The 25,665-nt window shown below is 36.8% G+C and overlaps 1 protein-coding gene across 13 annotated transcripts in view; it reads right to left on the reverse strand.

Annotated features, from left to right (window-relative positions):
• PPM1B (protein phosphatase, Mg2+/Mn2+ dependent 1B) overlaps positions 1 to 25,665 on the reverse strand; it is a 65,247-nt gene that overhangs the window by 17,302 nt on the left and 22,280 nt on the right. For 9 of the 13 annotated variants that reach the window (XM_072856793.1, XM_072856791.1, XM_072856786.1 and 6 more), the window contains 3 exons: positions 18,314 to 18,457; positions 7,016 to 7,879; positions 4,989 to 5,106 (listed from right to left, as the gene is read on the reverse strand). In XM_072856793.1, the coding sequence (XP_072712894.1) occupies positions 4,989 to 5,106; positions 7,016 to 7,861 (964 nt within the window). In that variant the 5' untranslated portion in view covers positions 7,862 to 7,879; positions 18,314 to 18,457. Of the gene's footprint in view, positions 1 to 4,988; positions 5,107 to 7,015; positions 7,880 to 13,412; positions 13,572 to 18,313; positions 18,458 to 25,665 lie in introns of all 13 variants that reach the window. The other 4 variants (XM_072856792.1, XM_072856789.1, XM_072856795.1 and 1 more) reach the window with 4 other exon arrangements.

Consider the following 25,665-nt stretch of genomic DNA (forward strand, 5'->3'; position numbering starts at 1 on the left):
AAAACAAAACCTCTGTTTTTATATTGAAACAATAATTCTCTTTTGTTTTAATAACTCCGGAAAGATCTTATGGGACTACTAACTCAACTCATTGTACAAATACACAGGATCTCAGCATTCTACTTAGGAATGTACAAAGACAGACTACAAATGTTACATGCGTAAGTATTAAACTGCTTTTGAAAACAGATTTTTTATTTTTTAAAACAAACAAAAGCACACCTCAAACAATGCCTTTCTCTCCCAGCCAGAGCTTAAAATGCCCAAGCGTAGCAGTGAAAAAACCTGTTGTCTAAAAGGTTTTATGGGTTAGTCCAGTCAGCTTGAAATTTAAGGTCCACAAGAGAACAGAAAAATATTCCATATTGAACAGTGTACATTCATTAAGAACAAAGACCACTGATCAAACTAGAATTGCTTCAGGAAATCCCAAAGGATTTTATACTCAGTACCAATGTTGCCCTGATTTAAATTAGTCACTTACTGAAAGACAAGAGTACCTAAGAGAACTCATAGCTTGTATTTTTGACATCTCCATCTTTGCAGCTTAGTAGTTTTATGACATGCTGATTTTTTTCAGAATGTTTTTACTACAGGTATAAATAAAATTATTATTGGCTATCAACCAACTGCACATAACTTGAGCTGTTAATTCTTTAACAGATAAAGAACTATCGTTGCACACAATAATTTAACATGAACAAAGTCCATTATTGGCCTTTTGAAAGGAACAGTCACCATCTAGTCTTGTATTTTAAACATCAGTAAATCTACTACAGATTCTCACTATATACAATTACTAGCTGTAACTGAACACAGATTCTTGGACTTCGCTGCCTAGCTTACCATATTCAGAGTCTCAAAACACATCAGAACTACAAATAAATCGTAACGCATATACTTCCCTGACAAAGAGTATCCTAAGGTGTAAACTATATTTAGAACTCATCTAAAGAAATACAACTTCTGTCTTTTGAAAATAACTAGAAGAGATGATCAAATCCATATTATCAACATCACAACTTATCTACCAGGCTTTAAGTTTTTAGAATTAAAGGCAGTTTAAACCTTTAAGGCACAGCTCTTTTATTCACTGCTTTCCAGACTACACTTCATCTAAAGATGAATGCAAAACTGATTATGGCAGTTGTCCTTTCCTGATCAAACATGTTCCCACCTTCCAAAACTTCTCCTTACTACTCCAACACTTGAGAACATACTCTCCCCGCCCCCTCCCTTTTTAAAAGTTAAAAGTATTTCTGCTCACTACCTAAACCTTTAAATAGGACTACTTTTTAAAGGAATCCAACATCTTTCCAAACAATTCTCCCCATGCTGCTTAGTGGTTTGAAACATTTTGTTAAAGCTTCTCTGTATCATTTCTGAACTAATAATAAAGGCACAAAGGTAAGGTAAAAATTGCAGTCCAACAGCTCTGTTTTTTTAAATTAAGGAGACTGTGTCAAAATGACAGTTTCATAGAATTTATCATAAATGCAAAAATTTGTTAGAAAACAGGTAAATATTTCAAGTTCTTCTGAAGTCCATTTCCTTTATTTTCTCCACTTCTTGAGAGAATTTCCTCAAATATGCTAACTCTCAGTCCTTGCTAAATACTTAACATTTAAAGGCCTTGCACTCTGTCCAATTAGCAGAACACAGAGTGACACAGGGAACTCATGCGGAGGGGTGGGGGATGGGGGGGTGGAATCAAGAAGAGCTGAAGCAACAGAAGTCCAAGCTTTGAACCAACTCATTTCTCTGCAGCACTTAATCATTTTGAGTTACATTGGGAATGGCTCTGCATCAGTTCAGACTACAAACTCTCCATTTGTTTTTGGTGTGTGCAGTATTTGTTAAATACGACAATATAGCTAAAATACATTTCTGCTAAGAAGTTATTTTGATACATTAAGTTAGTAACTCAATTATGCTACAACACTGCATTGTTACTAGCAAATAGTCCTTCCTACGTCATTCTCAGTTAATCCAGTCACTCTGATCACAAGTTATTCGACAGCTTTTCTATTAATCTTCTTAACATTCACTTATGAAAGCAATAAAATACACTGCAGTTCCAGACATTTTTCACCTATTTGCTAACCGAGAGAAGAGCCACCAAGAAGCTGGGAATACTAACTGGTAAGCACTGTGTGCGCGCCTGACTGCTGTCAGTGAAGGTAACTGCTCCTGGCTCTCTCCCAGAGCCTATTAACAGCTCGTGTACTCTACTCAGACACAGGAAGATAATAGGTATTTATCTTAACCAGTGTCATCTAGGAAGCCTGGGATGCAAGCCAAGTTCTGAGAAACATGCCTAGAGTTAGCATTTGAAGTGACCATTAGCGTTCTCCAATCTCAACAGAAACTACAAATATGCAAGCCATTTCAATTTAGATCCCTTTTAAACAAGAGGGAAAGACGCCACACACAGCACCAGCATATTCAGAGATAACTTATATCGTGGCCTGAAGGTTTTCTTATATATATTTAAAAATTAAGGTTTGTTACATCAACTATCTAGATTTCTGGGACACTGACGCAAACACAAAAAATCTTCTAAGTTTACCTCATTTGCTTAAGTAAGAGTGCAATAAAAAAAGATATCTAGACAAACATGAGTGATTTTCACAGCTCAAATGAAAAATTAAATGATAAAATATCTACAGTAAGTGTCATTTCTAGCATTAAAATAAGTCTGAGAACTTTTGATACTAAAGTGGCAAAACTAACAGTTGTCCACAGCAACCAGGTTACAGTGGTAACATGTACATTTCCATGGCACTGTTGCATTTTACACCAAATTAGTGTTTAAGAAAAGTTATGAATGGTTAGCTGTGGGATTTTTGCTGTTGTACACTCTCACAAGAGTCCTGATCTCCTCGAATCTACAGATTACTTCTCATTTATACCTAATGCTATTTATTTGGATATGAACTACTTTATAATAAAGCACGTCCAATCAGTCCTTTCAGCATCCATTACACCATGTTAAAAAGCCAGTGAGTGTCTCAGATATTCAAATAAACCAAAACACGCGAGAAAAACAGAAGTGGCACCTATCTCATATGTGATAGTGCTGGAGTTCTGTATTAGTAATTCTCATCAAATAGTCATAAGAAAGGAAATTAAGTATTTTACCTCTACAGATTATACACACCATGCTTTCCACACCTGGAAAGTTTCTGGATCCATGTTGAGAAGATTTGGTAGTCACACCTCCTTTCATAAAAAAAAAATTGCTCAAGCTCAGGCAGTCAGTGGCCAGAGCTGTGGTTTATTTCGCTGAGACCTTGTTACAGTCTCAAGGTGGTGGCTTCGTGATGGTTCTGACCTGCAAAGTCCCAAACACCTTGGCACCCAAATTTAAAATTACTTTCATGGAACTCTGATGAACAGTCCTGTAGACTGCCAATATCACATTTTTCAACATGAACACAGAAAAGTACAGCAGTACTATAGTATAAAGCTAAACCACTGGTCTCAGCACATGGAACAAACACATCTAGGAAGGCTACACAACTCATTATCCATCTACAAAGAGACTACCTCTTCATGAAGCACAGTTAAACTTGGATCTAGTGATCAGAATATTCCTGTCCAGGCCTAGAACAAGTCAGGAAAGCATACAAATTATCTCAGCCAGCTTTGTCTTCAGTAAACCCTTTCCTCCCTTGAATACTGTTGCTGTAACGGATAGCTCCAACAAATGGGTTAATAAGTTGCATCACCATAAGTGGGAAACAGTGCTTCAGTACTCTTCTGATGAGATTACAGAAGTTTAAAGAATTGTAACAACAAGGCTTTCAAAAGCTCTAATGACTGCTTCTCTCCAATGATGCTACTTCACAGTATTATCCTAGCAACATTTGTAACAGCAAGACAAACTGTTCCAAGAACTCAGTTATTTTCATGCCTGGGTTGCTTCTGCAAAAACCTGTGCCAACATAAGAACAATATTATAAAAATGGCAAACTTTCAATATCAGCCCTGAATTTCAGTCAGTTCTGCCAAAACTGAGCTATACCTGGATCACTAGAATAATGGAGAAGATTGAAGAGACCGGGAGGCCACTACATACAGCTGTCATCAGACCTTAGAACAGCCTTAATCACTGATAAAAGATTTTAAATCAGAAGCAACAGTTTGAAAGCCTGCTTCAAATGTCAGTTTTTCTGACATTAAGAATGCTGCAGAAGAGCAACAAATATACAAAGGCAAGTCTTTCATTCTTAGTCAAGCTAACTTTCCTTTCACTGTTTCTGCTTAAGGGAAGAAGTTGCATTCAACTTTTTGGATAAGTAAAAACAGTTATAAAATCAGTGACTAAATGAAACTGGTTAGGAATTAAGTTTAATCCTCCATGAAAGTTCTAGATGATTATAAGGTTTTTATTCACACATACACTTGGTAAGCATTCAGAATCCAAAGGGATGATTTAAGGCTCCTGTATTCGTATTTTGATCATTTATACTCTGTTAAGTTTTTGCAAAAGTGCATTTAAAAAAAGTTGTCAGTGTGAAAAATAACTCACAGCTGTGTTAAACAGCAGTTAAAACAGCTTGGATAATTAGATTAATTAGTTGTCCCTTCATGAAAGCCCGATAACAGCTTTTTCTTTTTGTCAAAAACTTTCACAAAAAAAAGGGAGCACATATCACAAGTATCCTTTTAATATTTTATAAGCAAGACATTAACAATATCACAATTTACTTAGCTGACATAACACTCTGCAAGGTCAGTGGTTGCATTTTGACCTGTAAAGACAGAAGTAAAAACCTAAAGCTCACAGTAAGAAAACGTTTGTGGAATACCAGGATAAACTAACCACATGGCTTTAAACATTTTTCCTGACACACAAAAATTCAGAGTTGTAACCAGCCCTGAATTTGACCCAACGTATAGTGGCATCATGGCTTTCAGGGTTTTTGTTTTCATGCTCAAGAAGTTTATGACAGCATTTCTAATGAACAAAATGGATTTCTTACCTTCAACCCGTGATTCCAAGTACTTATCCAACTCGGCATCTTTTTTCACCGCCTCATCTGAGACCTTAGGAGCATTTGAAAAACAAACTAGTACGATACTCATGTTATCACGACTCCCCTATATGACAAAGAAAAAAGAAGAGTTAGAAACTTTGGTCTTATTTTTTCATTTTTCTATTCTAGTCACATTATTACTTGTTCCAAATACAGTACTAAAGATATACCTGGGAAAAAAGAAACCTTGCAATAAAACTGTATTTTGATTAGTAAGAACCTCTAAGTTTCCCAACTAAACTACTTGCTAGAATTACTTTCACTGATTTTTATTGTACATTTAGTCTTAAAGTTTAAAATATTTAATGGACTTATTCACATATCAACTGTTTAAAAATAATATCAAGAAAACAGGTCAGAAATTAGACAGTTGTTTAATGTTACCTCAAGCCACGTTAAAAAACAACTCATGTTGCAAAATGAAATGCAGAATACTTATCCTACACTACTAGAATAGCTAGCTCCAGCTACTCATGTATTTCAGTTTGAGAGCATTCATGTAAGACATTACATTCATTACAAATCTGTTTATCAGAATGGACCCGTGTCATACATCGCAACTTGAAGAAAATAAGTACAAAATATGAATTCATTTAGTACAGCCAAGCTGACCTTACAGACTGTCATGTGCTCAGCAACATCAGCCAACAGCTTTTTCAGATACCAACTTTAATGCCAGTTCTTTACTAGTAAGCTCTGATATCACTTTCCTACTCATATTTAATTTTCAAAATTATAATCCACAGCAAAATTTAAAAACACTGTGTCTACGTCTCTTACAAGGAGATCCAGTAGAACCATAATTTAAACTCCCGGTTCAAAATAGAGATCTTAATTTTTTTTTTTTTTTGGTAGAAATTTAAGTGCCATTAGTCACTGCATATTATTTCTGTGTAAATCCAACCTACCAGATAGTTCCTATCATCTATCACAACTCCTCCTTCTCCTGAAGAAATTAAATAGGAATCTGACATTAGAATAAATTCCTTCAGAAGTACTCAGGAATTATTCTATGTTCCCTTTCGTACCAAGGGGACACCTATCTTTTACAGCAGTTAATATTATGTGGTACAATTCACATCCTGAAGTCAGAGGACAACATTCTAATATCGTTACAAACTGCAGAGATCCAGGATCTGACTTCATAAAATAAGCACGAGGTCAGGGCTCAGTTTTACTGAAAGTATACTAGTGACCAGCTAAGGCTGGTCAAGTGCTTGGCCAGAAAAGTCACGGCATTTAAACCAATCATACAATGTATGGTATATGCTGGAATACAATCCTATTTCCAAAAAAATATTACTTACCCTTTAGTGTTAGAATTCTGAATTTTACTATTTTCCTCAAAACTGCATGTTTGGTCTGTGGCCTAACGAAGGAACTCTATTCGCACTAGTAGGAGTTGCACTTATCAGGGAATTCTGGAAATGGTACATCTATGAAACATTTGTAGACCGACCTGTAGTTGCTCCAAAAAAACCTCTAAATTTGAGGAGTACAAGCAAGCTCAGATGCAAAAGTAGTGCTTCTCCATCTGAGCTACAACAATGAGCTGAGGACACCACTTCAGATGACAAACCACACCTTGAAGAGATGGTGCAAGCACTGGATTTATGCAAAGGATATGAATACTGCCCAACTTGAAAGAACAACAAAAAAACCCAAAATACCTGGCACAGAATTTATTCATTTTAAAAATTTTGTATTTGGAAACAAAGTTTAGAGCTGGAACTATATGCAAGCGTTATTTGAGAAAATAATAAACCTTTATTTTTGCAATTGCTATCACCTCTCCAGGTGCAAAGAATAAGGCTGTATATTCTTCAGCAAGGATATATAGCCAAATGGGTACAGAAGTTTGAGGGAAGGAAGAGGAAGCAGGGGAAGAGTAGGCCAGGAACTGCTGTTAACACTGTACCCATCTAAACAGATGATCATTTTAGAACAGCTGCTTGGAGAAAACAGTTACATACCTTATGTAAACAAGTGTCCACTACCCAATTGCACACTTTTTCCAGGTCATCTGATACTTCAAGTCTAGACTTAACAAATTCACAGAGCTCTTCATTGCTCATTACATCCCAGATTCCATCACAAGCCAAGATGATAAACTCATCTTCTTCTGCCCTTAAAATCTCACAAACCTCAGGCTCTGGAGAAACAAGTTGTTCTGTAGGGCCTTTACCATCAACACATTTGTAGTCATAGTCCCCCAGAGCTCGAGAAACTGCCAATGAACCATTAACACGCTGAATCATTACACTGCCTCCTGCATTCTGGATTCGCTCCTTCTCCCTTGGGTTGCAAGGTTTGTGATCCTGTGTTGAAAAACAGACTTGTCCATTCCTATAGAGAACAGCACGTGAATCACCACAATTGATAAAGTATACATGCTCAGGTGAAATCATAACTCCCACTGCTGTTGAGCCACTTCTGTCCATGCCATTTCTGAGGTCTGAGAAATTGCGCATATACTCATCAATTTTCAAAAAGCCAGTTCTGATTCCACTCTTGACATTTTCCACTGAAGGTTCAAGAGCAGATCCAGGTTTTTCTGTCGCCCTAAAGTCTTCATTGTTAGTGATGTGTTCTAATAAGTGCGTGGAGCAATAATTTGCAACACGAGATCCCGCGTGACCATCATAGACAGCAAAAAAGGACCAGTCCTCTAAGCCATGGGGAATACCTACAACAGCTGTGTGAGCATCTTCCATTTCCACTCTCCATCCCTGCATACTGCTGAGGCCATAACGCAAGCCATTCCCTGCACCATGAGCATTATGTTTTTCAGTTTTTGGTTTATCCAAAAATGCACCCATGTTTATGCAATATTGAATCTGGAAAACAGAGAAGAAAAGTCTTATTTATAAAACCACCACTCCATATAAACTTCGTTCTCCCTTTCCTGTGTTTCTTCTTTATAAAACAAGTGATAAAGCATGCATGTGTGCAGAAGTCAACAACTGTAACGGGGGGGGAAGTAATTAATAAGTGACATGAATGAAGTGTGAGCTTACAGACCCCTGTCTGCTTTTTTGGAGGGGTGTTGTGTCTTTTAAAGAGCTACTGTATAAAAATTAAAGGCTCTTCATATGAAGGCAGGGTAGTTCACATACCTTCGCAGCCCTGCAAATTTTGTCATTCTCTGCAGAAACTAATTCATGCTGGAAAAATAACAACCATATTACTCCTAGTCTCTTTCCAGTTTTATTGTAGCATGAAGAAAAGCTAATACTTCATAAATAAGAACTGACTGTTCTTACTAGCTTTACTACTGTACTACTTCTGTATTCTTGTAAAGCATGGCAAAAGTGACAACAGGGGAATGTAGACCATCTCCCAAAGGAAACAAGAAGGCAAATCCCACTTCGATCCAAGAAAACTTCTCACAAAATTCTCTTAATAAATTATACGTAGTCCTTTGTAAAACAACATTTCCATTTTTACCATCCCTAAAAGACGTTCATGTGTTTACATGTGATTTTAAGTTCAAGGATGCATTGATCTTATTTTTAAAATGTATCCACTTACAAGAGATATGAGCTATATAAGGGAAGAAAATAATCCACAGAAAGTTAGAAGTTTTTCACTATCTGGAGACCTACTTCAAAATATATGAAAACCAAACATCTCCAGAGAGCAAGCTTGCAGGTAAAATGTGAGTAATCTATGTTGAAGCTTTAGAGGACTTCTGACTTCCTCTCCTGTACTAGACTACCTTGCACTTTACGAAGTCAGCAGAGAATATATTCTTTAATCCACAGATCCCATAGTACTTCCCTGAGACCTTCAGAAACTCAGACACCACTACCTCTGATCATGCTAAAAATGACTGCCCCATGAAACCCGTAGTGACTGGAAGTGAAAATTATAGCAACCTTCACCCAAAAAGAATTTGATAGAATTCTGCCATGACTGATCCTGAGCAGTCAGTCACTAGGTCTCTGATACACTAGTACCCACCAAGCCTGCAGAGTCATGATAATCTAGTTCTGGTTTAAGAGTTCATTACCAGGTCAGAAAAAGAGGCTAAGAAATCCTTACTTCTGCCATTCCCCTCACCTAAACACATTTTCAGCATAGATAGTTTACTCTGACAGGAGAGATGAAAAGAATACTACAATGCAATGAGGAAAAGATTACAGTTAGATTCTGCACCCCACCTCCCTTTTTAGGGTAAACTTTAGGACTTTCCTCCAGATAATCCAAACTTCTGCTACAGTGACCTCCATGAAGTGCTGAGGATCTCCAACATTCTACAGACCCCAACCGTTTGCTCACCAGTTATGCCTCTTTTGAAATGTATCTCCACTCTTAATTTAATACAAATTTAGAAAAGCTTCCCCAAATACTGCAGCAACTCCTTATCTGGTTTACTTTTTGTCTAGTTTTACTGTCTGTCTTAATTCAGGTTTAATGGCCTTTAATTCAGGTGCTTCTAACATTATGCAAAAGGAGCAATGTGGTTCTGTAAGAGACTGAACATCATATAACTTGATGTACTTTTTCTTTAAAAAAAAAAAAGTAGATAGCAAGCACCTGGCTAATTCAAATCAACTAAGAAATGCCAGAATTTAAACAGCTCTTATGTTTGAGTACTATGCTATGTTCGAATTACAAGTCTTCAAGTTATCTGTTCTGACATGGAATAAAACACTAATGAGACTCCAGGTTTAGAAAGATTTGCTAGAGAAGATGATTTCTTAAACATTCAGCTAGAAATTGAGGTTTTGCATGGACAGCATAAGTTATAACACAAGTCTTGTACTTAGTAAATTGTCTTAAGTACCTATTAAGAAAAAAAAAGGAATTGTGTGACACCAAAGAAAGTGTCCTGAGCCTTTTATGCTCTCCAAAATGGGCATTCCATGTACAAAGTACACATCCTCAGCTGCAGAATCGATAGTAAACCAAAATTATGAAGAGAACATGTTCAAAGGTTCTTGCCAATTTGATTTTACTCCATATAAACATAAAAATAGTCCTCAAACTGGATTTTATAAAGCAAAAACCAGAAGTACCAATTTCACAGATAATGGTACATCTAATACAAAAAAGCAAGTTACAGAATGACTTCAAACCCACATCTAACGTTCTCAAAATACTTTCCGTACTTTTAACAACTTGAAAAGTCATTAGGCCCTTTCAAACACAAACTATCCATCCTAAACTTCATTCACCTTCCCAATCAGTTCAATTTCATATTTTCTAAAAGAATTTCATGCACAAGAAACCACAAATATTATCTTTATTCTTTATCTCTGTAGTCACCATCCACTAGCCCCTAATTACATTACCTGGGATAGCAAAGATGAAGATAAAATGACTACACAACCTTATGTTATGCATTGTAAGCTTCACGCTGTATGTGATTTGCAAGTGAAAGCAGTAAGTTACATTCTCCTCACAATTATTTGCACCATTATTTTTCCTTCTTTATCTGAAAAGAATATTTACAACACTGCGAATCAGTGGAAGCAACACACAGCAACAGAAATGAGGTATTCATTACTTAGTGAGATACACAGCCAAAATGCTTTTCACAACCCTTTCTCTTGAAAGATCTGATTTTGCTTTGGAAAAACCAAACAAAAAAGAATCAGTGTCAAATGGTGCCATAAAAGCAAAGCAAGGCACTGCTACACACCCCACAAACAAGTGCTCTTAGTGCTCTCAACAACTGATGTTCTCAGTTAAGAGCTGAACAAGTTCTACATGGTTTAATGGTTCAAGTAATATCAGTAAGGGAGATTTGTGAAAGGATTTTAATAGCTGATGACGACTCTTCGCAAGTTACACAGAATATAAAGCTATTTTAAAAGCATACAAAAACATTCTTACCAGTAAAATGTAATAGACGACTGAAATGCTGCCAAAATGACAGAAGTCCTCCAACACTTCAGACCTTGTATGAGATTCCTTTAATTGAGTTAAGTATGTCTTTATATTCTTAAAAATCAGAAGTGTGGAATAAATCATACGACTGAGTAAGGAAAAAGATCAAAACCTATCTAATTGCAAAAGCCTGTGAGCTTAGTATTGAGTGTTGCATTTTATTTATATAAAAAATGCTGTTTAAAAAAACCTACCAAAAGCACATGTTCCGCATCTTAGCTTTACCTATTTCATAAGTAGCTTCACTTCTTACAGCACAAGACTTAAAATGGATGAACATCTGTTCTGTTAAAAACTTCATTTTTAACAGTAACAGCTTTTAGCTTTTTAAAAATACTAGGAAGTTACAGAAAACAACAAGCAAATGACATGGCATACAGGCAAGTACAGTGTATTCCTATCAGGTGTTATGCACAAATGTAATTTGAACTTCCTATCTACAGTGCCAACACACACAACTATCTCTAGCAGTAAACTCAGCTGTGTATTTACCTATATACAAACTGGTTAAGTAAATCAGAGACATTTTAATGAAATTTGTGGTATCATACCAAACTTTACTTTTTTAGCAAAGCAGCTTTAAAAAAAAACCAAAAACCAAAAAACCACCAACCACCAAAACCACTCAAACAAAACACAACACAACAAACAAAACACTACTTGTTTTCTTCAAAACGAAAGGTTACAAAAAGAAAACAGTTCCACTGGAAAAACAGTATCCTGGTACTCATATCTAGTTTTGTCCCTCTTTTAACATCTCAGGCTAGATCAGTAAACAGACTTGAGCATCTAAAACTGGCCTGCAAAAATCCTACAGAAGGCAAAGCCTATCACAGGTCTAACCTGGTGTTTCCATGTCTTATTTTAAGCACACTAGGCTAGATACAAGTCAATCTTGACACAAGCACCTAGATAACGTTTAAGTCAGGTCAGAATTCACAAATTACAGAATCATACAATGATTCATGTTGGAAGAGACCTCTAGAGCTTATCTAGTCCAAACCCCTATTCAAAGTTCAATCAATATGATATCCAACACGAAAAATGGCTCAGGCTGTTCAGATCCTAGTCAAGTTTTGAACATCTCCAAGGTGGAGATTCCATAGCCTCTGAGCAACCAGTTCACGTCTGACCACATTCATAATGAAAACAGAACTCCTATCAGTGCAGCTTGTGTCCTTTGCCTCTTAGTCTTTCATCACACATCTCTGGGAAGAGCATAGCTCTACCTTCTCTACACCCTCCTATTACATAGTTGGAAGACAGCAACTGGATCCACCCCGTGGCCTGAGAAAACAATTTAATTTCCTTCTGGTGAAAATATTTACTCCACATAAGATTATTAGCTGAAACTTTCAAAATCTGCAAGATCATATCTACTGTAATTCCCAAAACTTCCTTGGAAATGGAGAAGGCCTTAGTTCTCATCCATGCTCCACAGACTATTCTCTAAAACAGTATATATTCTTCAGATCAAGAATGGGAACCTAGGATTCCCTTCTTCCAGCAGTCTTCCCATCTCTGGGAAAAATAAAAGAATAAGAATAATAATTTAAAAAAAAAAAATCAATCACCTGGTAAGTGCCAATAATCACCAAAGCTCAAAGGCTTTTGGAAGGCCTTTAGAGGAAGAAAATACTGGCCTTCTCCCCCTCTCTGGCAATGGAAGAAACTGAATCTGAGCAATAAGCTGCTAAAGCAGTGGGTCTAGCTACCGCTCTACTGTACACTCTTCATCTCTAGTTTTAAATCAATAGTTAAGCCATTTCCAAGAGAGCTCAGGACTGTTAGTCTCTAACAAAAGCTGACATGCCTTTCCTAGGGAAAAGACCTAACCGAAGGCTTACTTCTCTGAAGTTCTAACATATATTCTTCTCTGATGTTTCCTACCTGATACAAATCCTACATGAGGTCCTTATCTCATCTACTGGGAACATAAGCAATAATTCAAGCTCAGGAAACCAAAGACATCTACCATTTTGAGGTATGGAAGTATGAAGACAAAAGCCATGTCCTCTGACACGCAAGAAAAGTTAATGATAAGTATCCTTTTCGCCACTGCTACACAGTGAAGACTTTCTTTGGTATTAGGTCAGCCATATAGTAAAGGGTCTTAAAATCAGGTCTGTGCATAAGTTTGAATTTCTTTGTTTAGAAGAAAAACAACCATACCCACTGATTTTCTCCCAAGATCTACTTACAAAATGGCAAATGGTCCTTGCTCAGTTACACAGATAGTCATGATTTTCTACTACATCATGAAGGGGAAACAGGCAGCTACTTTAAATAAAAAGCATGCTCCTTTCCATATAGATTTAACAGGCAGACATATTTACTTGCTGGTTGTCATGAAGGCAGCCAAAATGTAATTAGATTATAGAGGTCTAAAAGCTATAATCAAGGTTTTTGTAGATACTATAAAATAATTTTCAGATCACGTCAGTTTCAAAGAGAACATCAGAACTAGACTAATACCTTGATGGCCAACAGTCCCAAAGGCAATAAAGTATCTTTTCATATAATGAGAATGGTCCAACATCAATCTTTTGGGCTTAGGTCATAGAAGTGTACTGTAAAATGTCTCTTCCTCAGAAGGAATCACTCAACGGGCCAGTCATTTTTAATAAGTCAGTGCTGTGGAAAAGAAACAGTGCCAGAGTTTCCTGTTACAAAACACATGTGCTCCTGCTATAAAAAAAGAATGACGTTTCAACAGAGAAAATGCTGCACTAGATATTAAAGATGTAAGTGACGAATAAATAATGAAAATATCTGTGACGAACAATTTCAAAGCTTATTGCAAGTGCAGGAAGAAATAACTTTTCTGGTTAAAGTAAAAAAATCAAACTTAGCCTTGGTAGAAAGCTCCTCTGTCTCCATCTTACACTCTCTCTAGTGTGTACGTATGTGTATTCACATGCTCTACACATTACATGCCGCAGATAGTTTTGACATTCACAAAGATTCTCTGTACCCTTCAATTTACACAAGAAAGAGTGACAGAATATTGTAAGTAATCTTTTACTAATCTCGTGTTTACTTACAATATACTATCATTATACTATCATCACAGTTACATTATACTATCTATTTATACTATATGTATACTAAGTAAAAGTTCATTTGATGAGTGAAACCAGCTTTAAAGATCTTTATTTTTGATCCCAGAAAACTTGGGATCGCTTTTGACTGACTGACCTTAAAAATGCTGGCACTACATAAATTTGCATTAGGCAAATAGTTATTGAATTTTTGAGTAAGAGCTCTAGTTGCAGCTTGGCTATAACAGCTACTCTAACTACGTAGCCACAAGTACTGGCAGACTCAAAAAGCAATTATTGGAATCGAAGAATGAGATCTGAATATTCTACTTTCACTTAAAAATGAACTACATAAAAGGGCAGTGATTATCATTCATGTCCACTCGCTAGGGGGTTTATTTGCTTTGAGGGGGGTTTTTTTGTTTGTTTTTAAATAATCTGTGGCTATGGGAGTCACCATCAGAAGGATCTCAGCTGACCAAAGATACTGGCACAAAGAAATTAAGTATCAATATAAACCTTTAATATAGAGCCTACTATCAAAAACTTTCCCTGCCAGGATGACATGAAAGAAGTCCAAAATGCTTTTAAACCAGGAATTTCACACCAGGCAGAATACATGCCTAGGAGCTACAGCTGTAACTTTGAAATGAATTTCTGTATCTCTATTGTTACAACAGTTGGGGGAAAAGAAACAATAACAAAAACAAACAGAACACACAACATCCCCCCACCACACTACTTTTAAACCAGCAAATTAAAAAGGAGATGAAGATTTGAGAATGTGCTTCAGCTACTTTAAACTAGTCTGGAGATATAAAACAAATCACAGGCGTAATTTAACACTGTGGATTCACATCTATTTTCAATGTCAATAGCAATACCCGAAAACATTATCGCTTCTGCTCTACCTCAGCTACTCACCACTACATTGTGCCAGCAATTTCTTTTCTTTCAGAACTGCTGGCTGAGACATTTTTGCCCTTATTCTTTGAACTGTTTCACTGAAAAGGTGCAAAGTTAGCTTTAGTATTTTGAAACTTTGTGACTTTGACTGCAGTGGGTTTAGAAGCCAGCAGCTTAGACAGCAGATCCAAGGGGGCAGTAACCTTCAACAGGGAAGATGGGAAAAAATAGAAAGGAGCACCAGGAGCTAGGTTAAGAGCTACAACCTTTTAGCTATGTTGTTAACACCAGAAAAACATACATGCTTGTAGTCTTTTCAAAGGATCATTTCATATTCTGCTTTCTTGCACCTTATTAAAACATGGATGAAGCTAGGTAACTGCAGATCTTCAAGCTCAGCTTATATGGCAACTGTCTGTCTCTCATGGACGAGTTGCACGAGTGGCTTCTTATTTTTCTGGAATGCAGTTTGGTAGGTGCCAAGTTAGAGATCATACCTCAGATATTCAAGGTGAACTTCACAGAAAACTTGAAAGTGGCCTCTGAATCTACCTTTGCAAGCACAGCATGTAGTACAAAGCCATCAGTGCCCAGGTTGATGCCTCATTTTTACAGTCACCAAGCCTTTATCATGCAGCTTCACCCTTACATAAGTTGCAGAAGTCAACTTCACGCAGTTCTGTGGCCAAATGAAAGCTTAAAAAAATGCAGTGTTCTTCCTAGTTAGCTACACATAATTCTCTGCCAGTGTGACTTCTGACAGCAAGCAGCCCTTAGTTCACTTTGGCACCACGGCTAGGGACTTACTGAAGAAGAGGAATGCAGTGTCATTCTCAGTAAAAAACACACTACTGTAGTCAATCTGTTCATTAATGTCACTCATCTTAGTTTTCCAGGTATAACTTCAGGTTTTCTTTACAAAGATTTCCTCCAAACACTATGAAGTCTGGGAAATTCAATCCCCTTTGTTATCTGCAAACAATTTATCTGAGTTACAGATTAACCATACAAAAAGTGATATATAAGATGCATAAATCCCCCGACTCGTTCACCAAGTACAACAACATTGGGCCCAGACAGTGCAAAGCAAATAGACTATTGCTTCTAGCACCTCCATGGGAACAGAATGAAGGCTAAAATCTGTAAGAGCCAAGGTAGCTCTGCATAAGCCACTATTCCTGCTCTTGTACCATTTTCTTGAAGTAGGAGTTTGGTGTACTGGCACCCAAGTGAAATGGGCCTACTTGGTTAAACCAGCTATTACCTGTTCAGGCTCATTAACCCTGAAGTAACACTTTATCCTTAACTCAAACTCTTCAACGCAGTGTGGCTTTATTATACTACCCAGAAGACAGGGCTGTACTCTTGGTTTATCCCTACTGACCATGCTATGACAAGATTTATATCCCATTATATTAACTGAAATTCCTTTGTTTGCCCGTATCTGCTCATACTTTTTGTAGCCAATAAGCATGTTCTCACTTCCTTACTGGGCTATTCAAAACGATGCACGTGTGGCACTTGGATACTAAAGAAAGCAATGATTCTTCCCTAATAGTTATTTCTATGCCAAATCTTTTTTTTTGTTCTCTAAATTCCATGAGACCCCAACTGTTTTGAGTTAAATTTAGTTTGCTCTTTTCAGTCATCAATCTAACCACGACCAGCCAGGTTTTTACTAAAGAAATAGCACCTAACATTTTGAAGAAAGAGAGCCAATGTTTAGCCAATACACTGTTGGTATTAAAGTTGAAGAATTTATTTTACTCATTAGCATGAAGCAGTATGTGACTAAAAATGAGTTCTCCCTTATTCGAAATTTAGGCATTTAAAGACAACTTCTTTTCTTACCTTTGTCAATGTTTGTTTACCAAAAGCTTCAGACGCATTTTTGTGAGAATAGAGCAGCAATGAATCACCAATTCATATCATCAATAAATTGTTCCTAAACAGGTCTGAAAGACCAGAATAAGTGTTCTGCAGCAGGTCTGCAGAACCACAGTAAAACACTAAACCATTTATTTACATAATTGAGGGGTGACTTGTTGTTTCACACACAAATCTGAGGAAGTCAGACACAAGAGTTGGGCTTGATGAGTGCTAGAGGTCCATTCCAACATAAATTAGTCTATGACTTGTACAGTATAAGAAGAGTTGTGCCTTTTTTTACAACCTGTTACATCACTGCAAATTAAGTACACACATTCAATCAAGACGACAGTAACAAAAAAAAAAAACCACCATCACAAACCACATTTGAACTCTTCTTTCATTGTAGCAGCAGAACAATCAACACCACCTCCTCGGCACAAACCTGTCACTGACCTATGCATCATCCAACTTCAGAGTAAGACATATTAGACTGCTTGATACCAACAGTCCAGACTCTTGTCCTGCCACTATTGACAAGTGCAGCCTAAGGCAAGCAACTCTTCCTGTCAAAGATACTAAAATGTGAAATCAAGAACAAAAGGCCTTAACTTGATCATAATTCTGCAGATTCAGCATATCCACTAAAGCTATTCCATGGATAGTCTTCAAAACACATACTCCTTGTTTAAAAACAGAAAAAAATTATTTAGAAACATACAAACCAAAATATGCAATCTCTATGACAGGTATTTGTGGTGGTGTGGGGGTTTTTTTGTTTTGTTTTTTTAATGAACATAGTTTTGTAGCATCAAATTTATCTTTTTTTTTTAAAAAGAAGTTAGAGTAAAAGAACAATAACTTTTAGTTCCCTACACACGAGTTTAGAAGATAGCGATTGAGTAGTGGGACAAGAGTTATCTCCATCATTGTCAGATAAAGTTATGATACAAAACCAGCAGCCAAAACATTTTCACTGACCTGGAAGAAGACATCAACCTTTACCCTTGAAAAGGCAATTCAAGAGTTGAAGCTACAGCGGACTTCTAACAAAAATTTAGATATTTTCTGTAACTGACTAAAAAAAAGGTAACTTAAGCAGTACTGCTGCTATTAGCACATTTAAGGAAATACAGACCTTGACGGGAAAAAAGCCACACACAGACAGTAAGCTGATCTCAACACACAGTGGGTAAAACACTTCATGACTTTGACTGACTGACACCGTACAGTGTTTTTTGTCAGAAAATACCTTCCTCAAGATTTGGGTGAGCATACATTTAGGTGTTGACAAATTACATTTTTTTTCCCCATTTATTAACAGTGCTTTGTACTATAGCAGAGAGAAGCTATACTTGAAGTTATATTTCCTCCCTACTAAAAATAAGATTAAGCAAAATTCAAATGCATTTAAAGAAGAAAAAACACATCCTTTTATCCTATCTGTTCTGAAATTTCTGTTAAATTCTTGGTCAATTACAAATTACAAATTAAAACACAGTCAAAGTAAAAGCGATTATACCTTCCCATAAATTTCCAAGTGGCAGAATTTGTTCTTACCTGTAATTGCAACCTTGTCAAGGTTCTAGTTCAGTGCTGAAAGAATTAGTTTACATTCCTGCTGCCAAGAAGCACATAACAGAATGACTTGCAAAACCTTGAGATAACAGTACAGGACACAACATCTGCTTTATTTGGTATTTCCTAGAAAGAAACAAAGAAAGTAGTTAGCTACTTCAGGTGGTTTACAACAGATATGTACATGAATTTTTTCATGAATACAACTTTTTCCTAAATAGAAGTGCTTGAACTAAAGCTACGCCTGGATGTCAAAAGACCTTTCAGTACACTCTCTAAACACCATATTAAAGATTAATCCTAATGAAGAATCAGATTTTTTTTTTTCCCTATTTCCTTCACCAGCACAGACTAGCACTTAAAAAGTAATCTAGCCTACTACCTGGTATTCAAGTCCCTAAAATCAGTAACAGAAGGAATAGCATTATTATGTTAGCAGCCATGCAAAAGCTATTTGCTTAATTTTATTCACCTGCTCAAATGACAGAGTACACTCCTTGAGTGTCTGACAAGACTTAAACCCACCAAATGCAGCATGTATAATTTGTAAATTCTTTATTCTGCTTGCTTAGATGTAAAACTGCACAAGAGTTTAAAACAAAAGCAATAAGCTTCAGTTGCAAAAGTTTCAGCTCCTCTGAAATAAGAATAATTACATTTCTTTAAAAGTAATTTCTAGAAAATTAACCATAAATTCAGCTTAAAATGTAAAAGTAGCAGATAACTAACAATTCAGATGTGTGTATCTACAAAAGCATCTAGGCATCTACCCATTGTTTTGAACAGGATGCAAATGCCCAAATTCCTTCATGGATCAAGGACTACATATTTAATCTTACAAACCGCTGCATCTTAGAAAAGTTACCATGACAGTACACTGGTAGAAGGAACTATCACAGGAAGAATTCTGGATAACAGCCAGGTTTGTCTGGGGCATGAGGGAAATACAAGCCTTATTGTAGCACTGATGATTTTAAACTGATTACAGCACTCGATGAGCTGAATGAGTGATAAAGGGGACATACTGCAGACCTTAACTTTAAGCCCACTGATCGAAGAATGGAGCTATGACAACATTCCATTATGGCTTGCCTCTTCCAAACACTAAATAGTGCTTTTCAACAACCAAAAAGTGTCACAAGCAAGAAATTGCTCAAAAGAAGGAATACTTTGCTACTGTTTCAAGAAGAATTGTAGGGGTTCAGCAAGTTTTATGCCTGTAACATTACACTGCTGCTAGCCCTATATTTTCCCCCAACTGTCTCTCTTCTTAGGCACCACAACAAGATAGATGGATCAAGGAATCAAACTAAGCCAGAAAAAGTCAATTGTTTTCTGCCACTTGAGCTCTCCGAACCAGCTTAGGAAATGCAGGATCAGACAAGTGCCAATGCCAGAAATGCAGAACCAGCAGCTGCTGCCGATTCAGATTTGCTCGGAGTATTGTGAAATTACACCTTAAGCAGCATCCACTAAATCATTCATGAACTCTGAAAAAGTATTTTGAAAGAACTAGACAGCAAGCATCCTATATCATTGTATTGGACTACATGGCAAAAGCCCTCCCAAAAAGGTTAAAGAGTTTATCAGTAAAAGAAGTTGTTTCCACATCCAAGAACTTCAGGACAAAACCAAAACACAAGCAATGCAGATTCACAAACTTGCACAAAATAGCTTAATTATTTCCTCTTCTTAAATACACCAGTGACCAGGGCAGGAGAATAGAATGCGTGACCAGAACTATGAGGGTGCAAACGTGCTTGCACGATGAAGTGCTCAAGAGCCTCAGTTCTTCTGACGCTACTCCAGTAGTCTTCAGAAGTTGCTGACTCACAAAAGCAGACCGGAAGACAAGCATTATGCTTCCCAGAAGCAAGAGGCTTGACCCCTCCCAAATTCTTCTACTCTACAGAGGATGCGAGAGCATTCATTAGACAAGGGTGACTTTCAGCTGAGAGACAGGTTGCTTACAGTAGGGCAGATTCAAAGGCAGATACTTTGGGCTAAGAGCATCTTACCCCAGAATATGCTCCCATTCACCCAAATTCTATCTACGCTAATTCTCAGAAGTAAGAAATGCAGGTATTTAGTGTCTCAAAACACAAAAATATCTTAAAGTTATATACTCCACCACTGAACACTGCACAAAGAGGGGACATTACTTTTACTTACTTCTGCACAGTAGTGACTCTTACTTCTCCAAATAAGCTGCACAATTTTTTTCCATAGGAAAAGACACTTAGATTCACGATACAGCTTTGGGATAACAAGCTATTAAATCCAGCCCCCAAAAATTTGTGTGTAGAAAATGCTCACATACACAAATGAAATGGTTGTATCCAGATCGCTAATCATAAGTTACATCACAAGAGTAAAGCTGAATCCTTCCTATTAAAGGCTTAACAAAATTACAAGATGTATTAAGCATTTTATTTGGGCTCCTTAAATCTTTGGGGTGTGTAAACACTTAATATTTGAGTAGGACTAAGTTAGTTCAGTACACTTTTATAATTTTTGCTACTAAGACACCAATACTCTGCAGTAGAATAGTTTTTAATAAATTGAGCACAACTTAAATATTCCTTGGCTAATAAAGAATTCTAATTTCACCATGTTGACAGTATTTTCTTCAGAAGGGAAAGACTATGCAGCCAAAGCCATCATAAGTAAATCACTGCTAAAGAACTAAACCCAATATTCAATAGTAAGCACATGAAAAAAATTACACAGTCTAGAGAAATCTGAAGAACGCTACCATGTTATTTTACAGAAGGGTAGGCATCAAATGCTGGTCTTCCTGATGATTAAATGCATACTTAATAACCCTCGTGGCAAAGCACTAGTGATCCTCAAGCTGAATCCTAATGTTTAAAACTTTGCAAGTTTCCACACTCTGGTCAGAGAAGCACCAGAAAAACACTGGTTTTATTCTGTTCCACAACCAGCTATGACTCTGACCTTTTATGGATAACCAAATCATTGCTGCTTTAAACCCAGTAAAGAAACCAACCCACTCCCTGAACATCAACAGAAAGAGCTATAATCTAATATGTCATAATTGACCTTATGACATCACAGTACTACCACTGCTGATAGCCTCCCACAGAATTGTAAACTGGTTCACACAAAAGATAGTACAAGATTTTGCAGAAGTAAAAGATACTAGGAGGGAGAAGGAAAGGAGCAATAGCAGAACCTTACCACAGGTTAGCTAGTATACTGCAACCTCCCAATTGCATGTTCCAAACATACAGTAAACATAGGATAACATCCCTCTCCTAAAAGAGGCATTCATTAGGTTACCTGATTTTTCTGGGAATGTAAGAGCACATACTAAGGGAGTGCACTAGTTGTGCTGCAAGTTCATGCAGTAGTTCTTCCTTAGTCTACATATATGACAAAGCCCAAACTAAAACAGGAGTTAATTTGTGTAATTACTTGAGAAAATGTACAACTTTCATCCTAAAGAGAAAGTTGTTCATCCTTTGTAATAAAAGGATAATGAATTCTCTCTGCATTTGCTAAGTGGTTCTTGGTTCTATACAAAAACATTGTGACTCAACCAAGACTGGGCAAAGCCTCGATTTGTGTTTTTGTGGGTGTGGGGTTTTTTTGTTGTTTTTTTTCCCCCCCTCTTCAAATGTGGAAGCTGCATTAAAATGTTCATTATTACAACAGTTAAAGGAAGGAGAATGAACGAAAGTTTGAAACTAAACACTCTATGAAGTAATTTAAGTGCTTTATCCTTTTTTAAGCAGTTCATCTAGTATCATGGTTTTGTAAAAAGTGCAATGGTATCTTTCCACTGCATTTGAGAAGAAACACCCAGGGTTTCTTAAAAAGATAAATGCCTTGAAATAAATTTACTTGGGGTTCTGGTGAAAATTTAGTTCAGCAGTTTGAAGTTTGCAGTTCAAACTTTTATTGCGAGTTAGTCATTTGAACGATTCAAGGCTGAATTTCCAACAGGAACACACTATATTAGACTAGTATTTTACACTAGTCTAAAAGCTTGATAATACTATGGGCTTAGCATTCTAATTAGGTCCATACTTTTGGTGGACTTAAGCTACAGTGTTGGAAAGCTGCCCTTTGATACATCTAGAACGCAGTTAAAAAAGCTATTCTGAACTTTTTTCTTGCAGACCTATCTTTAATACATATTTGTAAGGCACCTCTTTAATTCCTAAAATCTCTGTAGTTCTCTTTTAGGTAAGCTTTAGATCAGTAAATTCACATTATGGCTATGTAGATGTCTTGGCAGCAGTGGTAGCTTAAGCAATATTTGCTCTCAGCAGCTTGTTCCTGTTTCCATGTGAATGTCTGTTGCTCAGCCACATAGATAGCTATGCTGGTTACAAGTGAATGCCTGAAGCAGAGACTGCTCATCTAGCTGATGAGTAACTCAAACTCTGTTGAATTATACAAGCAGAAAATGAAGGAATACCAAAAGCCAGCTTTAGCTAGAAATCACAATGCATGTATGCAATCTACATTTGCCTACTGGGAGATCACTGGCAAGCACTTACTCTTCTGTTCTCCTGTAAGAGATCAGAGTTATGCGTAGCATAACTCAAGTACAGAAATATGGAATTGTCTCTCAATCAGTTATGCTGGACAGCTTTCCAAACATCCAGTTCCAGGAATGCTGAAGAGAAAGGCCATCTAACATGCTTCAGTAAAAATATTCAAGTACAAAACTTATTAATTTTCAGTTACCTGATCTTTAACTGAACTAAGGAGAAGAGAGTATCTTCAAGAGTTAAAGTGTACTGCATTTATGTTAGTGTTCTTTCACAAAAAAAATCCCAATTAAAACCACGAAGAAGGATTGTAAGCAGAGGACTTCTACTTGAACACACGCATTTATTGGGGCTGTTCGGTCTTTCTAGAGAAGAGCTTGCAAAAGCCTCTAACTAGCTTTTATCATATCTTACATTATGGCTATAGTGTAAGTAAAGGTCTAGATATGCCTTCCACAGCAATCCAGGAGTTGCAGATTGAGGAAGATGTGTTCATATTCTTCATAGGTTTGTGCTTCCCGATGGGGATTCAAAATTCCAGCTCAGACACACCCAAGTGATTTGCATGGGCAACATAAGATCATGTTTACTATTACTGAAGTGCCTATCTTTTGAGCACGTTCCTATGGTGTTTCCCCATGAGGTAAATTTATTATCATCTTACTAGCTAGAACATCTAGGTAGCAATAGCTAATGAGTCAGTTTGCAACCATCTGTCTGTGTGTTGCCTCTGAACATCTGGCCTTCAAATCAATGTTTAAAAACAATACAGTCACTCCAGGTGGATTACTTAGATTTTGTAAATATCCATCTGCTCAAAACAAGCAGAAATCACAGCCTGAGCACTGGTTAAATGTTCTGAGAAAGAATCCACCACACCTGTCATCTGATAACATTACAGGGCACATCCACTCAGAAGTCCTCTAGGCCAAAATAGCATGTCTCTAAACCACACCTCACTTCCCACAGAAGTGAACTGTCTCATCCACTCTAGCTACTATAGCAGTATTAAAGAGCATCCAGAGTTTATCATTCCTTTCCCCAGGAAAAGAGCAAGGTGTTAGCAAACTATGGTATTATTCAAATTCAGAAGTAACCCTGCAAATAAAAACTTTCTCTGTTGATTATGCAGTACAAAGGGCTTAGCTCTTTCTTGCTAAGCCTTCCAAGAAAACAACTTAAGTGTAAGACCATAAAGAACTCTTACAGAAGCAGTTGTCAGGAAAATCAGAGAGAAAGCAACAGATTTCAGATTGGTTAATTCTGTAGCAAGTATGTGCATTTGGATAATAAACAAACTCCATTGTTACAGACTTCAAAACATTGTAGGATAAAGAGGTAAGAAACCTGACATAATTGTCTACTTTCATTGCTAAGACAGCAAAGGTGACTGAGCTCCAAAATTTTAAGATGCTCTAGCTGTAGGATGTAGTCAGGAAATTTGATAATTTTCAAAGGATTGATATCATTGAGTCTCTCTTAAGAAATGCTCACAAAGGGGAAGAAGAGATTCTCTGCAGAAGGCTATCTTGACTAATTCTTCTCTGAACAGTGTTCAGTGATTGTTAAGCCAGTTAACAGCTACAGTTCCTGAAAGTTAATTTTTATCTGGGTGGAAAACCTCACCCTAGCATCTAGTGGCTAGCAATGCACTTAAAACAAGTCAGCTTTTGAATGAAGTCTTGCTACTACCATTGAAGCCAATAAGGAGTTTTTTAATCTTCAACACCACATCTTATATTTCTGCTGCTCCTGACAGAAAAAAGCTTAAATCCTCTTTCTACAACATGTCTTTCTCTACAGATCCTGTATTTAGAGCAAACATCCCACACAGGATTCTCAAAGGCACAATAGCATCCTATTTTGTCTCTCAGGAGAATTAAGCCATTACAATATATGCATGTCAACTAATCACATTTTTCCCTATCTTATATGTATAATACACACAACCCTAAGTGGGACCACAAGCATATCCAAAATTTAGAAGGAACTTAAACTCCACAAACTGGAGTGAAAAATGAGCAAAAAGATCAAAGCTACAGTATTTCAGTTTGCACCAGGTACAGAAAAAACAGTAAGAATTCCCTAATGTTGCTACGTTTGACAATGACAGAAATCAAGTTTTATCAAGTTTATAAGGGATAGCAGGAGTGGTTTGTTTGTTTGTTTTTAAATATATGATACAGTTAATTAGGAGAAGAACTTCCCCTCTCTCCAAGAATGCTAGTAAGGTTCTCATTCTTCCCTCATCTTCTAAGGGTAAGTCTTCAGATACAAATGAACTAAAACTGAGCCATCACAGCAGATAAAAAAACCCCAACAAAACCCAAACAAACAAAAACACCACCAAAAAACCAAAAACCAAACAACTTGGACATTGCTCATGTACCTGTGCAGACAGTTACAGGAGGCATAAATTCTCTGCCACACTACTTAACCACCTGGATCTATTTGTGACTTTTTTAGCCATGTTACCACTTGCTAGGTGTATACACAAAAGGAATTAAATTAAATGCAAAAAAAGGTCATTCAACACCATAATAAAATCACCAGCACACTCAAATCAGTAACATACGAACACCAGTACTCCAAGCTGACAAATATTAACACTTACCATGCTATAGGCATTTTGATGTTTACTACAAAGCACACAACTTGGAAAGAGATAATTCAAGCATCTGTTATGTCAACTAACAGCCCACACACATGCAATCTTCCAAAAGAACTAATTTAAATAATACAGGAACTGAAGCCTCCAAATAGGAATTGTTAAAATACATAGTTATTTTTATACCTCAATTAGTTTTAGAA

The sequence above is a fragment of the Ciconia boyciana genome, chromosome 3, assembly GCF_034638445.1.
Source record: "Ciconia boyciana chromosome 3, ASM3463844v1, whole genome shotgun sequence".
NCBI lineage: Eukaryota > Metazoa > Chordata > Aves > Ciconiiformes > Ciconiidae > Ciconia > Ciconia boyciana.